The 16,921-nt window shown below is 40.3% G+C and overlaps 1 protein-coding gene across 1 annotated transcript in view; it reads left to right on the top strand.

The window, feature by feature from the left end:
- The window catches only part of CFTR (CF transmembrane conductance regulator), a 275,425-nt gene extending 262,800 nt beyond the window's left edge, over nt 1–12,625 (top strand). Inside the window, exon 27 of the mRNA XM_077472949.1 lies at nt 4,039–12,625. Coding sequence (XP_077329075.1) covers nt 4,039–4,245 — 207 coding nt within the window. The 3' untranslated portion in view covers nt 4,246–12,625. The remainder of the gene's footprint in view (nt 1–4,038) is intronic.
- Nucleotides 12,626–16,921: the final 4,296 nt, after the last annotated feature.

Here is a 16,921-nt window from a genome sequence, read left to right as displayed (position 1 = left end):
GCATTAGTTTCAGTGGGAAGCATCAATAATTAAAAAAAAAAACTATTAGATAAGCACCTGAACGGTAATACAGGGATATGCAATATAATACTGACATAAAATTACACACATAGGTTGGACTTGTGTCTTTTTTCAACCTCGCCTACTATGTAAATACTATGTAACTATGTAAAGTGGATGAGCATGGCAGCAGCATTCATGATCGACTGAAAGGGGGATATCCTATGTGAAAGTAAGCCAATAAGGAGGGAATTGCCGTAGTTGAGGCGACCAGGGAGTGAACTAAGAGCCTGTTATTGGTAAAAACAGGGACATATTTTGGAGATGTTGCGAAGGTTGAGGTGGTAATATTTGGACAGTGATTGGATGTGGGCCTAAAGGATAGAGTCCAGGATTACACCTAGAACCTTGGCATGTAGGGACAGGTTGATAGTTGTGCCATCGATCGTGACAGAGAAAACAGGGGGAGGGGAAGTTTATTACTTCATTGTAATACTGTATCCCTATATGAGCAAAAAAGAGAAAACAAATATGTACAGCAGTCTTAACCCTGCTCTAAAGTTAAAAAAGACTGGCTCCGAGTCCTAGCGATGGTTGATGGAGTAGCACGGCAAACAAACATACACCATATTGGTTTAACCCCTTCCTTTGTTATATCACAATGCTGATTGTCCTTTCATCATTGAATATTTATATATTCTCTAACCTCTCTCATCTTGTCATTTTTATAAATGCTCTCATTGACTCTTAGGACTTTGGTGTTTCATTTTTTGTTTAATTAACCCTTCTCTACAGTGGCGGCCCGTCCATAGGGGGCGCCTGGGTGCACCCCCCCCCCCCCCCAGTCACCAAAGAAAAAAATGAAAAAAAAATGAAAAAATTTTTTTTTTTTAAAACTGGCCCTTTAAAAAAAAAAAAAAAATTGAAAAAAGGTCATTAAGTGCACTGTGTCCGGGCGCCGGACTCAGTGCACTATGGGAAACACCACGTCAATGCAATCATGAGATTGCAGACGTGGAGCTTCATTTGCGGGATTTTAACCCGCCTTGTGGCGCAAATGAAAGTGCCAATTAGCTTCCGCCCGTAGAATCACTATGGGCGGGAGCATTGTTGTTTAATTTAGAGGTTACTTCCGGGTTTTACGAAAACCGGAAGTGACCTCACAGCTCTGTTCTTTGTATGGCCCGAGCGGAGCTGGAAGCAAGGTAAGTGCCTTGCAGCCCTGAGGCTTTTTGTTAGTACTGTGTACTGAGGAACATTTTCCAGCTCAGCTGCCTAGCTGATGTGTAATTGTAGTGCCTTTGTGCAGTCCTGCTTTTGCACATAACCTTGTCAGTATTCCTAACCTCCCTGACCTGCTCTATAAAGCTGTGACAATGCTTTCTCCTTGCTATACATCCATCAATTACTTGATAAGACTGTCTTATCTCTGTGCAGTTTTCTGGACATGTCCTTCAGTAATTCCTCATCCCTCCAACTCCAACACATAATATCATCCTTTTGGTTTCTTATTGTCTGAGTTCCTGCGTTAGTTTACTGCCCTTGCATTCTTGTCTGACCCTGCTAATTATGCCTTCAATTCTTATATTTCTATGCATTTTCATTAAGTTTAATAATGAGGATTTGAATTATAACGTTAATGCTTTGGTTCTGCTGTTGTGTTTTATATTAAATTGCAGATTCTTTTATTACTCATTAACTCTTCCACTGCTTGACTTCTTGCACAACTATTAGTCATAAGGACAGAGTTTAACCACTTGACCACCGGGCACTTAAACCCCCTTCCTAACCAGACCAATTTTCAGCCTTCGGTGCTCTCACATTTTGAATGACAATTACTCAGTCATGTAATACTGTACCCATATGAAATTGTTGTCCCTTTTTTTTTTTTTACACACAAATAGAGCATTCTTTTGGTGGTATTTAATTACCGCTGGGTTTTTTATTTTTTGCGCTATTAAAAAAGACTGAAAATTTGGTAAAAAAATAAATAAAATTATTTGTTTCTTTTAAAATGTATTGCAGAGTATTGGCAGAGTATTGCACAGTGTGTCAGAGTATTGCACAGTGTGGCAGAGTATTGGCAGAGTATTGCACAGTGTGGCAGAGTATTGCACAGTGTGGCAGAGTATTGCACAGTGTGGCAGAGTATTGCACAGTGTGACAGAGTATTGCACAGTGTGACAGAGTATTGCACAGTGTGACAGAGTATTGCACAGTGTGGCAGAGTATTGCACAGTGTGGCAGAGTATTGGCAGAGTATTGCACAGTGTGGCAGAGTATTGGCAGAGTATTGCACAGTGTGGCAGAGTATTGGCAGAGTATTGCACAGTGTGGCAGAGTATTGCACAGTGTGACAGAGTATTGCACAGTGTGGCAGAGTATTGGCAGAGTATTGGCAGAGTATTGCACAGTGTGGCAGAGTATTGCACAGTGTGGCAGAGTATTGGCAGAGTATTGCACAGTGTGGCAGAGTATTGGCAGAGTATTGCACAGTGTGGCAGAGTATTGGCAGAGTATTGCACAGTGTGGCAGAGTATTGGCAGAGTATTGCACAGTGTGGCAGAGTATTGCACAGTGTATTGCACAGTGTGGCAGAGTATTGCACAGTATGGGCAGAGTACTACAGATTATTGGCACTGAGCAGCACTGTGGGCACTTCACATCCAGCCCACAGAGCTGCTGCCATCTCTCCCCCTCTTTCTTCTCACTGTACAGATCTGTACAGAGAGGGGAGGGAGGAACCGGTGTCATGACGTGACACCGGTTTGTTTACAAGTGACAGAGTGATCACGTGGTAAACGGCCGCTATCAGCGGCCGTTTACCGTGATCCCTGATGCGCCCGGTCACGGATGTTATTCTTCATACATACACACACATATATATATATATATATATATATATATATATATATATATATATATAATGCAACATGTCCGATGATATTCAAGCATTGAGCTGTTTGTGCTGCTGAGGGACTGAGGAACCATTGTCATAGGCATGGACAGGACATCCTGGGACTTGTACTTCCACAGAGATCAGAACACCATAGGTTTGTTATTTGTGAACATGCACTTTAAGTAATAATACCTTGTGTAGATCTGCTCTGAGTTATGGATTCAAGTGATATTGAACCCAAATGCAAACATGTAAGATATTGCATTATTCCAGTCCCTAAATGTGATGACTGTATTCGTTTTATTTTTTTAGTCTTTCTTAGACTAAACGTACATGATGTGCAGAGCCCTGTGTATAATGTACAGCCTGGTATATGATGTAAAGAGCCCTGTGTATAATTTATAGCCTGGTATATGATGTAAAGAGCCCTGTGTATAATGTATAGCCTGGTATATGATTTAAAGAGCCCTGTGTATAATGTACAGCCTGGTATATGATGTACACAGGAGACGGAGTGGGTGGATTCTATAAGGGGTGTGGCTTGTGAAAAGTGGGAGGGGTCAGAAAGGAAGGGCAGGGTCTGGCGCCCCCCCCATCTTAAAACTTCACCAGCCGCCACTGCTTCTCTACCCTTTTCAAAACTAAAGTTCCCATATTAAAGTTAAACTATATTTAGACAGAAAAGTGAGGGTTATAACCCCTTTTGGTTATTTTCCTGCCTTCTGTGCCCCAGGGGAAATTTACTTTCACATCCTGTTCCATAACCAAAACAGGAAGTGACAGAAAATCCCTGCAAATGAGAGGAATCCAGATCACCAGAACTAGTTTCCCCATTGGAAGATCCATTAATTTCCTGCGGAGAGCCCAAAATTTGGGATTTTCTTTTACTTTCACTTTGAATAATAATTAAAAACAGGACCTATAGAGAGGGGGAATCTCCTTAATGGGGGCACAGTCAGCAATAAAAACTGACAAGTGTTTTCATCCCTCTCCACTATGTCCAAAACTAAAGAAAACATTTTAACTTTAGTTATACTTTAATGCAAAACACCCATTGTTCTTTGCATGATTTGCCAATATGTGTGACCGTGTGGCTTTAGTTATCATTTTGTATTTGACATTTTTGATTTTCTGTTTAGGTAATAGAAGAGAATACCGTTCGACAGTATGACTCTATTCAGAAACTGATGAATGAAAAGAGCTTCTTCAAGCAGGCCATTAGTCAATCTGACCGCCTGAAACTATTTCCACTGCACCGTAGAAATTCCAGCAAGAGGAAGTCCCGTCCCAAAATCACTGCCTTACAGGAGGAGACAGAGGAGGAAGTCCAAGAAACAAAACTCTGATCATCACCAGCTTACCTGTGGACCCATTTAAAATTGTATTTCTTTTTTTCGTTTTCCCCATATGAATCTATGTGCCAACCAGAAACCAACATAACTGTCTGAAAAGTAACGCAATAGTAGTAGTAGCTCAGGCTAATAATATTAATAACCAAACCTGTAATGCCTCCTAAAGTCTTACTACAGAGACAATGTAATGTCTCTATATTAAGAATTGCAATTTTCAGTCATAATGTAGGGTACTGGGCTTTCTTTGACTGCCTCAAATTGTATTGTATACACAATTGCATTTGTTTCCAGAGTCTCTTCAGGACCTCGTTAATTTACAATGTATAATTTATAATTTCATCCAGGAACACTGAAAAAAATTCAAATTTCAATAGGTGAAATTAGGTCCATGTATGAAAATCAGTATAGGCAGAAGGACAAGATGAGACAACAGAGTACATTAGCAAAGTAGTCCAAAGCACTGCAGGACACACAACTTCCTATTTATACTCTAGCGTTAAATGAACCTCTAAAAGTACAATAAGCTGTATTCAGAAAGCTAACACAACAGGATAAGGATCTTTATATTTAAAAATGTGACAGTTATTTTCAGCTTAGTTCAATGCGACGTGAAAATTACAGTCAGATGACTAAAAGTAAAGATCGTTGTGTTAAAGCTTTGTGAATTTAGCCTATTATATTTTATACTATTTAACTGCCATTTTAACGAATCAATTTATAAGTAGTTTTGAAAATGGCACATTGCATTGTAAATAAAACCCTCTCACACTTACACAGTTACGGTACTTTGTGCACATTTAGAAGGGTCAACAGTTAACATGGCAATAATTAGCGCCGTCATGGTACAAATATCATTGTATATTTAGATCAGGAAAAATATTTTTTATTACTCCATATACATAGCGTGACAGTATTCATTGTATTAACTGGGTAGAGTCAACTGGAAGTTAGATTACCGTATTTTTCGGACTATAAGGCGCACTTAAAAGCCCTAAATTTTCTCACAAAATCGACCGTGCGCCTTATAATGCAGTGCGCCTTATATATGACCTGTTGACATCGCTGGAGTTCTTTGGTTAATGCACCCGGAATGATGGCAAGCACCGAATAAGTTTTCTTCACTTGGGCTTTGACAGTATCTGTCAGATGGGCGCACATGGAGTCACAGATCAATAGGGATGGAGATTTGTGGAAAAAGCCACCCGGTCTCTTACCGTAAACCGACGTACCGTAAACCTCTCTCAGGTTGTTCTACTGCGTGACTGATAGCGATGAGTTTGAAATCCGCTTCGTAAGCATGTCTCTTAACAGGAGCCATTTTTGGGGCAGCGGGTAGACCGTAGAAAATGAACGAATGAATGCGCACACCTCCTGACTAAGATGGCCGTAATGCCCAATCCAAGCAGTGCAGCTTCGTGGGATTACCAAAGTTTTGAGTTCAGAGTTTTGTTTCATTAAATGCGCCTTATAATCCAGTGCGCCTTATAGTCCGGTGCGCCTTATATATGGAAATATCCCATTAGCAGGCAGCCATTTGCTAGTGCGCCTTATAATCCGGTGCGCCTTATAGTCCGGAAAATACGGTAGTTAATTATTATTATGCTGATATTATGTTTTTTTTAAATAAGGGATGAATAGAATGTTATGGTCAGGAATAAAAATGAAGTGACTGAATCTTCCTCATCGATTTATATGACATGACCATAAGGAATTACTGCAGTAGACTTCATTATCATTAGACTTGGTTTCTATTTACCAGTTCCCATATTATAAACAATCATAACTAACAGGTCTTTCTAAGCAGAAGCACATATACTGGCCTAATTAATTAGAGAGTGCTAATTCGAAAACTGTACTGGATCACAAAAAAAAAGTTGAGCTGGCAATGTATTCTAGAGCAGCCTAATGGAAGCTTACTTACACTTTGTCTCCCAGGCCAGTGCACAAGAAAACAATGGCTTGATTCCTTATGCATTATTACTAATACCCCAGCACTTCCAGAGGAAGCAGCATGACCCTTTAAAGGTACATAGAGCATCCCAAATCCATTAGTGACCTTTGCAGGCAAAGGGGTTACTGAGCATACGTATTCTTTAAGTTAGAATACTCTAACTCTAAGTGTGTGTCCAGCCAAAACTTTGTTTTTATGTAGAGCAGGGAAGGGTTAGAACCCCTGTCACATTTTTGCTGTTATCCAGGCCTTTGGCTCAGAGCGTTACCTTCCCTTCTTGTCTTGCTGATAATGTTACCATTTTTTCTGCCACAGCAGTTTTTGCATTTTTTCATACATGTTGTTGTTAACCCCCCCCCCCCAACAGCATATGTTTTCAGAAAGCAGAAACCCTGGATAATAAAATGTCAGTGGTTACAATTTTTTATGCCACTTGATATTAGTGAAGGGGTTTATTAAGCTAAAATTTGGCGTAAAAAATACACTAGTTGATTGTAATGCATGCAAACCCAATTACCTAATTTTTTGGGTAAAACTTTTAAAATTGTGCATACCCATAAAGCTGTGAGAATTATGGTGCCCCAGTTTCTCCTTAGGCATTGCTTTAAAGGAATTTACAGATCATCAGTTTAGAGTTTTTTTTTTCTCAGTTTAGAGTTTCACCACATACACTCTGGCATGTGTGGCAAAATGTAACTTGTAGCTTAATGGACAGTCGCCCCCAAAAAAGTGCATTTATTTGTGTGTGTATATAGGGGGCAGGGAATGCTCAAAATACTTTTGGGGAGGTTAGGTGCTTGCCTTTATTTTTTTTATACTTTTTTCTTACTTAACTTTGTTGCCATCACATAGGGGACCAATAGCCCTCATATAATGGCTTATATATAGTAATAGGTTCTGTTTAATGAGACATCAAGGGCCTATTAGATGTCTCCTGTGCACTTGACTAAAGCTAATGGAGCACAGATAGGCCACAGTAGCCAGGAATAATGACAGCAAAGCCTGGAAGTGACAAAATCGCTGTTGCTTCCAGGTTCTTACTACTACTTGCTAGAGGAGATCAGTGAATGGATGTTCAATGCTCCCTCACTAGCTATGTGGGTTCCAGGCCAAAAGATAGGATAGCAGAGCCTGGGAAACATTGTGGGGGGCCGCCCGTTTGAGGTGTCTGTGGAAATGAACAGACAGTTTTAGATCTGTCAGAGCACATCTAACTAAAAACTGACAGTTGGCTTGTAATGTTTACAGGTATGCTACAGCAGCCAGTACATAACATATTGTTGGCGGAAGCAAAAGGGTTCAACCAAATGGGAAACTCTCCAGCAGGAACAAAGTCAAATAAAAATGCTTGTTTTTGGAGAGTAGTAAAAAGCTAGATCCCTTGTCAGATCTTTATTTCTGTCTGTTAGTTTGTAGTAGATTTTTCCTTTTAGTCAAAGGTGTGTGCAGCCTATTGTATTAGAGCGCGCACCCCAAAGCACAAACTCTGCCAGTTTTGAGACAGAGAAAGGGACTGAGGACAGAGATTCCCCAGTGTTTTTCTCTGTAGCCCCAGCTGCACTGAACAGTAAATGAATAGGAAGTGCTCTGTGCTGAGCAGCTTCCTGTTCATTCACAACCTGAAACATAATAAACACAGTTTATTATGCTTCAGTTATGTATGAACACAGTGAGTGATCACTACCGATCAAACAATAAACAGGGAGTAACACTACTCCAGGTGATGGTAATACCTTCCTTAATGATCAGGTGCAGGTCCAGTCCATGATCTGGTGCAGGAGATGCAGGAGACAAAATGATTGACCGCACTCCAAGAATAAGGAAAATTGCTTTATTGGTATAAAAACATCCAGCATGAAAAACCATTGAGGTTACAGCATCATGACAGCACAGAGGGGAGCATGGTTGACCCATTTTTACAAATTTCTTTGATTAGTCATCTTGACTAAGCAAAGAAATTCATGTTGGATGTTTTTATACCAATAAAGCAATTTACCTTATCCTTGGAGTGCGGCCAATTGTTTTGTCTCCTGCATCAGTACCGATCACTCATTGTGTTCATTCAGAAAAGAAAGGGCCCGGTAAACTGCGTTTTTTCTGACCTCTTTCCTGCTCTCCATCCTGATACAAGGGATGCCGCACATAGGGGAGCAGGGGGTGGATGGGAAGCAAGGGTAATCCATGTCACACATAGGGATTATGCCAGTACACCCTGTGCGCACGACTATGCTTTTAGTCTGCTGAAACTGTTGCCAGCAGAACAAGAATATATAATTGGTGAAGTTAAATCTCTCTATTAGAGCCCCACATAGTAGTAAAAACCCAGTAGGAGTTCAAATCCTTTCCCACTGTATTGAAAAATAGAAAAAAAAAAGATTGCCATTGACCTTAAATGCTATTAGCTACCAACAAAATTCATCATGTACTTATATTTCGGTTAGTAGCACTTGGGAATAAGCACTTTTTATTAATGACGGCTGTATTGTAGCCTGTTACTGCCAGTCTATACCAGTTAAAAAGAGCTAACAATTGATAGTGATCATTATGTGGGTAAGTGCTGGTTCACAAAGGGGCGGATTCAAAGTCGCCCGACTCTGAAGCCGCCCCGTACAGCGTGACTTCAATGTGGCCTGCAGAACGACTTCTGTATAGAAGTCAATGCAAGCCGCTCTAAAGTTGCCCCAAAGTAGTACAGGAACCTTTTTCTGAGTTGGAGCGACCAAACGCTCCTATTAGAATGGTTCTATTGCAATGCATTGAGCGCGAATTGTCAGGCGGCTAAGTCACCTGACATGTCGCCCCTGTGGGAACCGGCACTAAAACATCTAGAACGCAGCTTACAGAATCACTCAAGAGACATCATTAAGACTTTGGTGGGCAGCCTATGTCTAATGTTGATTCTAAATATATTAGGATACATATTTTAATATATTATTGAAAACTACTGTTTTGTGTGCAGTATGTTTAGAAAACATAGTGCCTGCTTTGGTATTATGTGACATTTGTTTTTTGTTTTTTTTTTCTAACAAATTTGTAGTAGCAATACAGATATTTTTGATAGACTGAAGTCTAATCCTCAGGTAATGTCCATTACAGTCATGGTGTTACACCAACAATGTCTTTGGTTCTACATTAAACAGTGTGATCCATTGTGTAAACATATGCTGGAATGTCAACTTTAGATTAATAATTCAAATTAGACACATTTTTAATTTCACTTGCACTTTGTATATGCAAATGTTTGATATTTTTTTTTTTTTTTTTACAGTACAATTTTGTTGAATATATGGACAATGTTTTCTCAATATTTCATCAATATAGTATTTATTTCAATATTTTAATAATATTTTTTAATATATTGATGTATTTAAAATGATTAAATTGTGCACTAAGCAGAAGTGAAAATATTTTTATGAAGCAGATATAGTGTATATAATAGATTTGCAGTATATTATTTCACAATGAAATCAGAAATCTGAAAAATCTTCAAAATAAAGTCTTGTTTTTTTTATTGGAGGATCTTAATCAGACTGTAGTTCGCAAGGGGTAACCATCTTAGAGCCAGTACTTCCCCTGTAAAGTTATTTGTACTGTAGGTTAGCTGTATGTTAAACTTAGGGGGTTTAAAGGTTTATTTCAGTTTAAATCAGGTAAATACATTTCAGGTGCATGAAAAATATGTTACAAGTCTTTGTTTCCTTTAGACCCCTTTCACACTGGGGCACTTTGCAGTTGCTACAGCACAAAAAAATAGCGCCTGCAAAGAACCCTGAAACAGCCGCTAGAAGCTTCAAGAAGAAAATCGCTCAGGTGTAAAAGGGCCTTAGAAAGCAATCACATCCTGAGTAGAAAAGCCTGTTGTATGCCAGTGTGCTGCAGAGTGGAATGCTTGCTCTCTGTGTGGATGTAGTGGTCTCTCTGAACTTATCTGACATGCCCCTTTCCAGAGCCCTCCAATCATTGGGGAGTGTAAGCTTTGCTGATTGCAGAGCTATAGGTCTGACTTAGTAGGGAGTGTGTCAGACCTCTGCAGAAAGACCACTGTTTCCCCACAGAGTAAGCTCCCCTGGCAGGCTTTTCTACTCAGTTTGTGGCTGCTTTAGAATGAAAACATACTATAGGACCTTGAACATCCTTTGTTTTGATGCTCCTGAAGCAGCTTAAAATTGAAGGTTCTTTTGGGCTTTACGATGTTGCTTTTTTTAAAGCAAAACTCCAAGCAAATATAAAACCCTACCCATTTACTACAGTTAAGAATAAAATAAATGCAAAAAAAAACAAAACGTAAAGTGTTTGTTAAGTCTAGTATTGTATTCACTGCCAGCCCCTCTATTAGAGGCTGGCATATCACACTATGCAAATCCTTTGTAAAAACGAGTGTTCTAATTATGTCATTAGAGCTGTCTTCAGGCCGTTCACATGCCTCGCGGCAGCTTTACAGCTCTGAGACATTGCTTCTGCTGGAGGGGCCGTGCTCTCCCTCTGACGTCAGCTAGGGAGACCACGTGACTTTCCGCAGAAGCAATGTATCTGAGCTGTAAAGCGTGCGTGACTCATGTGACCGGCCTGAAGACAGCTCACTTTACAGCTCGCTTTACAAAGGACTTGCATAGTGTGTTTTGCATGACAATAGCAGTGACAATTGTTGGGTTTTTTATTTTTAATAGTAGTGGCAAGACACAGAGATGGTGTTGACAGGCAGGAAGGAGGGGGTGAAGGGGAGAGAGGAGAGCAGAGAGGACAGCTATGAAGGGACGAACTCTGACCATGGTGGTCAGGCCTCAGCAGCCCTGGTTATCATGGTCAGTATAGAGAGGGCATACAAGAAGTGCCAGGGTCAGGGAGGTTTTTTTTACAGTTTAGAGGGGGACAGATTACAGAGCACAAGCACTGTGCTGTGTAATCTGCTTTAAGAGGCCAGAATCCGTTTTTTTTTAAATACAGATGGTGTAACCAACTGAAATGTATAATGCCGCTTACACACAACCGGACTTTCCAGCAGACTAGATCCGACGGTCTTCCCAATGGACTTTCGGCAGAGTTCCGACAGACTTTCCAAACGAACGGACTTGGCTACACACGAAGGGATTAGGTCAGTTCGAAAGTCAGTTCGTTTTGAAGGTGATGACGTAAACGGGACTAAACAAGGAAGTTCAATAGCCAGTAGCTAATAGCTTCCCTTGTGTCGTATTTGGTCCATCGTACCGGCACACAGACAAACGGTTTTCCCAATTTTAGTCTATCGGAATTGAGGCCGTTGGATAGATTTGAAACATGTTCTATTTCTAGGTCCGTCGTTTTTTGTTTTTTTTTTTAAACGATCGGACTAGCCCACATGCAATCGGATTGTCCGACGGACTAATCCCTTTGGACCTAGTCTGCCGGAAAGTCTGGTCGTGTTTACGCGGCATAAGAGTAACTTCCCATAATACCCTCCACAGCAGAATGTTGTTTTTTTTAAAATCATGAGCCAGTTTGACTTTGTTGCATTGTACAATGCTATCAGTCTAACAAGGAGTTTAGGGAGCTTACAGTAGTGGAAGAGGCAAAGAGGGGCCACATTAGTAGGATGATTACTTTTTTTTTTTTTTTTTGATTAATAGGTAGGTTGGAGGAAGGAAGGTGATATTGGAAGCTGAAGTTCTGCAACTGTGAATGATGTTACCATCATAAATATGTAGTGTGACAGAAGTGTGTGAATCTCAAGGTTGACTAAGCGGAATTATTTTATATAGATGGATAATAATGTCTTGACAGCGTATTTAGCATTCAGCTGGAGTTTAGCTTTTTGAATCAGCATTTACACATATTTATACTCTCCCCCAACCCAAGAGATATGCTCTTACAATGCCGTCCTCCATGCCAACAGAACTGTGCTGCTGCACACTTCTGTGCACCTTAAATAATGAAGATTACTTAATTAATATGGGGCAGTGTGCATGTTATCAACCCCTTATGTAAGCAACCTTTAAGCTAAGATTACATGAAAGCATTTCATACCCGTGGCCCATCTAATGAGAGGGTCTACCAAAAAAACACTACCTGCCTGACAGGATGGGAGAATTTTCCATTCAAGTCCATACTAAGATGATGTTGCAAACAATAGCTCAGGAATTTTCACATTGAAAATATCAGTAATAACAAAAAAAAAAAAAACACACACACATTGGATTGAAAGAGCCATTGTGTGACCTTGCCTTTTATGGACCCCTTCTTTTATTTCTGTATAAATATAAATCAGGGACGTTTTAATGATATTCTGAGCACTACACTGCAACTACTGCCAAATCAGCACTGTTGAATGTAGCAGAATCTTTGATGATGTTATAAAGTGTTTTTTTTAATACTGCCTTCCTTTGTTTGCATTAGATTATACTCAGTATTTGTAGCCATTTCAATTAATAAAAATGAATTTATGTACAACTCTTTTGTGTTTTTCTTTTTCTTCTTTTTTTTTTTTTTTTTTTACTAATATTCAAGAAAATAATTCTGCATAACATTGTCTTTGTAATTTAAAGGTTACAAAATAATACATTGGGTAAAGTTGATAAAAAAGGTTTGTTGAGCTCAGCTCTTTTAAATCGACAACTGCTCCAAAACGCCAATGTGAAAACTGGTTGAAGGGGAAAAATAATTCTAGAATCGGTGGTCAAATTATTAAGTCCAATCATAATAAATGCTATAATTATAGATGAAGACCCCATTTTTGCTAAGGCAGATATCTACTACATATATATCCATTTCATCACTCGTACCTGTGTACCCTTTATGGACCAGAGTATTTTTTTTTCCATTATGGGCTTGATTATTTGGTGTTCACTTTGTGATCTGTTAACTACTAGCTGTCTGGGACAATCTAGAAATTTTGCACATGCATGTTAAAATCAGCATTTTTTTGCTAAAAAAAATGACTTAGAACCCCCAAGCATTATATATTTTCTGAAAGCAGAGGCCTTGCAGAATAAAATTGTGGCTATTGCAATTTTTAATAATGTAATACCCAATTTTTAATAACATATAAAAGATGATGTGACGTTGAGTAAATAGATACTTGTCAAGATTTAAGATTACGCACGCCCATTAAATGGCAACATGGTACTTAAAACTGTCAATAGTCAATGCTTTAAAAGCCTTTACAGATTATCTGTTCAGAGTTAAAGTGTAAGTTCACCTTTACAGAAAAATCTGCAAGGTGAACTTACGCAGGACCCCCTCCTCAACCCCCCCACCAGTCCCCCTGACCTGCAGTGCAGCTGCCTTCTATTCTGAGCCCCATTATAGCTGCCTCACGGCTCCGGGATTTAGAAATCCCCAGAGCTTTATCTCCTAAACGTACCCCTTCAGCATCACATGCGGGGCGCTGACCAATCAGAACCCACATAGCTGTCTTCTCCGCTGGGAAGAAGAGAGAAAGCTGAGGGATTTTCTAAGTGCCGGAGCCATGAGGCGGCTCAAAACTGGAGATTGCCAGGCTGCAGGCCAGTGGGACGGGGGGGGGGGGTGAGGAGGGGGTCCTGTGTAAGTTCACCTTACAGATTTTTCTGTAAAGGTGAACTTACCCTTTAAGTCCTGGTTCACACACATGCGATGTGGGAACCAGCACAATACCAATGCGGGTTCCCGCATCGTATATCACTTGCAGGAAGTTCACACTGCCCTCTGCGAATGGCTGTAGGTGTCAATAGAATATTAATGACACTCCCAGAGCAGTTCGCAGATCGCAGAGCCATGTGATCCAATTCCAGTGTGGACCAAAAAAGGGTCCTGCGCCATTTTGGTACGAATGTGATGCAATTTCAGCCAGTACATAAACAGTAGTAGGATCATGGTTGCAGCTTCAGCCATGATACTGGTATTAACCAATTGTCATCAATATGTTATATACAGTATCTCACAAACGTGAGTACACCCCTGACATTTTTGTAAATATTTTATTATATCTTTTCATTTGAAAACACTGAAGAAATGACACTTTGCTACAATGTAAAGTAGTGAGAGTACAGCTTGTATAAAAGTGTAAATTTGCTGTCCCCTCAAAATAACTCAACACACAGGTGTTAAAGTCTAAACAACTGACAAAAAAGTGAGTACACCCCTACGTGAAAATGTCCAAATTGGGCAGAATTAGCCATTTTCCTTCCCTGGTATCAAGTGACTTGTTAGTGTTACAAGGTCTCAGGTGTGACTTGGAAGCAGGTGTGTTAAATGAGGTGTTATCTCTCTCCCACTCTCATACTGGTCACTGGAACTTCAGCATGGCACCTCATGGCAAAGAACTCTCTGAGGATCTGAAAAAAAGAATTGTTGCTCTACATAAAGATTGCCTAGGCTATAAGAAGTTTGCCAGAACCCTGAAACTGAGCTGCAGCATGGTGGCCAAGACCATTCAGCCATTTAACAGGACAAGTTCCACTCAGAACAGCCCTCGCCATGGTCAACCACAGAAGTTGAGTGCACGTGCTCAGAGTCATTTCCAGAGGTTTTCTTTGGGAAATAGACATATGAGTGCTGCCAGCATTGCTGCAGAGGTTGAAGGGGTGGGGGTCAGCATGTCAGTGCTCAGACCATACGCTGCACACTACATCAAATTGGTCTGCATGGCTGTCATCCCAGAAGGAAGCCTCTTCTAAAGATGATGCACAAGAAAGCCTGCAAACAGTTTGCTGAAGACTGGATTACTGGAACCATGCCCTGTGGTCTGATGAAACCAAGATAAACACATTTGGTTCAGATGGTGTCAAGTGCATGTGGCGGCAACCAGGTGAGGAGCACAAAGACAAGTGTGTCTAGTCTAAAGTCAAGCATGGTGGTGGGAGTGTCATGGTCTGGGGTTGCATGAGTGCTGCCAGCACTTGGAAGCTACAGTTCATTGAGGGAACCATGAATACCAACATGTACTGTGACATACTGAGTCAGAGCATAATCCCCTCCCTTCGGAGACTGGGCCGCAGTGCAGTATTCCAACAAGATGACGACCCCAAACACAACTTCAAGATGACCACTACCTTTCTAAAGAAGCTGAGGGTATAGGTAATGGACTGGCCAAGCATGTCTCCAGACCTAAACCCTATTGAGCCTCTGTGGGGCATCTTCAAATGGAAGGTGGATGAGCGCAAGGTCTCATAACATCTCTCTAACATCCACCAGTTCCATGATGTCATCTTGGACGAGTGAAAGAGGATTCCAGTGGCAACCTGTGAAGCTCTGGTGAACGCCATGCTCAAAAAGGTTAAGGCAATGCTGGAAAATAATGGTGGCCACACAAAATGTTGACACTTTGGTTCCAATTTGGACATTTTCACTTAGGGGTGTACTCACTTTTTTGCCAGCCGTTTAGACGTTAACAGCAAATTTACACTGTTATACAAGCTGTACACTCCTTTACATTGTAGCAAAGTGTCATTTCTTCACTGTTGTCACATGAAAAGATATATTATAAAATATTTACAAAAATGTGAGGGGTGTACTCACGTTTGTGAGATACTGTATGTACCGAAGGCAAGTGGTTGAGATAAAGTAATAAATACAGTACATTGTTTTGCAAAAATAATTTTTTTCTGAATTTCTAAACATAAAGAATGCATGCAGTTTTTCTGTTTTGATCAGTAGTTTTACTGAATGTAAAAAGAATACATTTTATAATTTGCCCTGTTTAAAATGACACGAAAATTATGTTTTTGGTACAAAGTATGGCAAAGTAATTTGCAAATTAAATGAAGGCTTTATCCAATTTTCCACATTTTCTTGTTATGCATAACTTAAAAAAGTAATAAACACAATTAAGTTCAAACACAAACACAACACAACAATGTAAAAAATGTATGGTGAAAAAAAAATCGTCATAGAAAGGGAGGAAGGAATTAATTAGAGTTAACCAAGGTCACAAATTTGATCTACCTATGAATTGAATAGTAAATACAATGAAACAATACTTTGATTCATTGCATGTACCTAATGACACATGCAGACTATGTCATGCAGGCTGCATATATCATTTTACACTGGAGTGGATGCATTTTGACAAACACTCCTGCTGTGTAGTACAAAACAATTACCTATTATCATGTTGACAGCTGTAATTGCCGGTAATAGCAGTGGGAGGGGGAGGGAGCGGTGGCAGGACAAAGGAGCTGGACATGAGAGTTGAAATTTTGAAGATGTATGTCTAATAATCTAAATCCCAAAGTGGTTAGAGTGGCATTGACATCAAAACTGTATTCTTGGTTTTGGACATCATCATTAAAGAGAAGGTCCGCCCACTCCTGCAAAAATTTAAAGCCAGCAGCTACACATACTGCAGCTGCTGACTTTTAATAATAGCACACTTACCTGTCCTAGAGTCCATGTTGGCACCGCAGGTGATGTTTCCATCAGCTATCGGGTGCTGCCGCTGCCATTGTGGGTAAAGGAACCCGTTAGTGTAGCATTACAGCTTCACGCCGGGTCCCTACTGCGCATGCATGAGTCACAGCTGCGCTCTCCTACTGGCCCGGTGACGGGGAAGGAGGAGGGAGCCGAGCTGTGAAGTAATACGCCGTGACCCGGACACCCGGAAGTAGGGACAGGATACCTGTCAAACAGCTATCTGCTTCCCTCCAAAAGGTTCCAAATGTGGCACTGGAGGGGGGAGGAGACAAATGAGCGGAAGTTCCACTTTTAGGTGGAACTCTGCTTTAAGCAATATATACAGTGGGTATAGAAAAGAATCACCCCCTAATC

Source organism: Lithobates pipiens, unplaced genomic scaffold (assembly GCF_037356315.1).
Source record: "Lithobates pipiens isolate NorthernLeopardFrog02 unplaced genomic scaffold, aLitPip1_a1.2 Scaffold_8, whole genome shotgun sequence".
NCBI classification, from domain to species: Eukaryota; Metazoa; Chordata; class Amphibia; order Anura; family Ranidae; genus Lithobates; species Lithobates pipiens.
The sequence above is the reverse complement of the archived record's forward strand: the minus strand, read 5'-3'. Positions and strand labels throughout refer to the sequence as shown.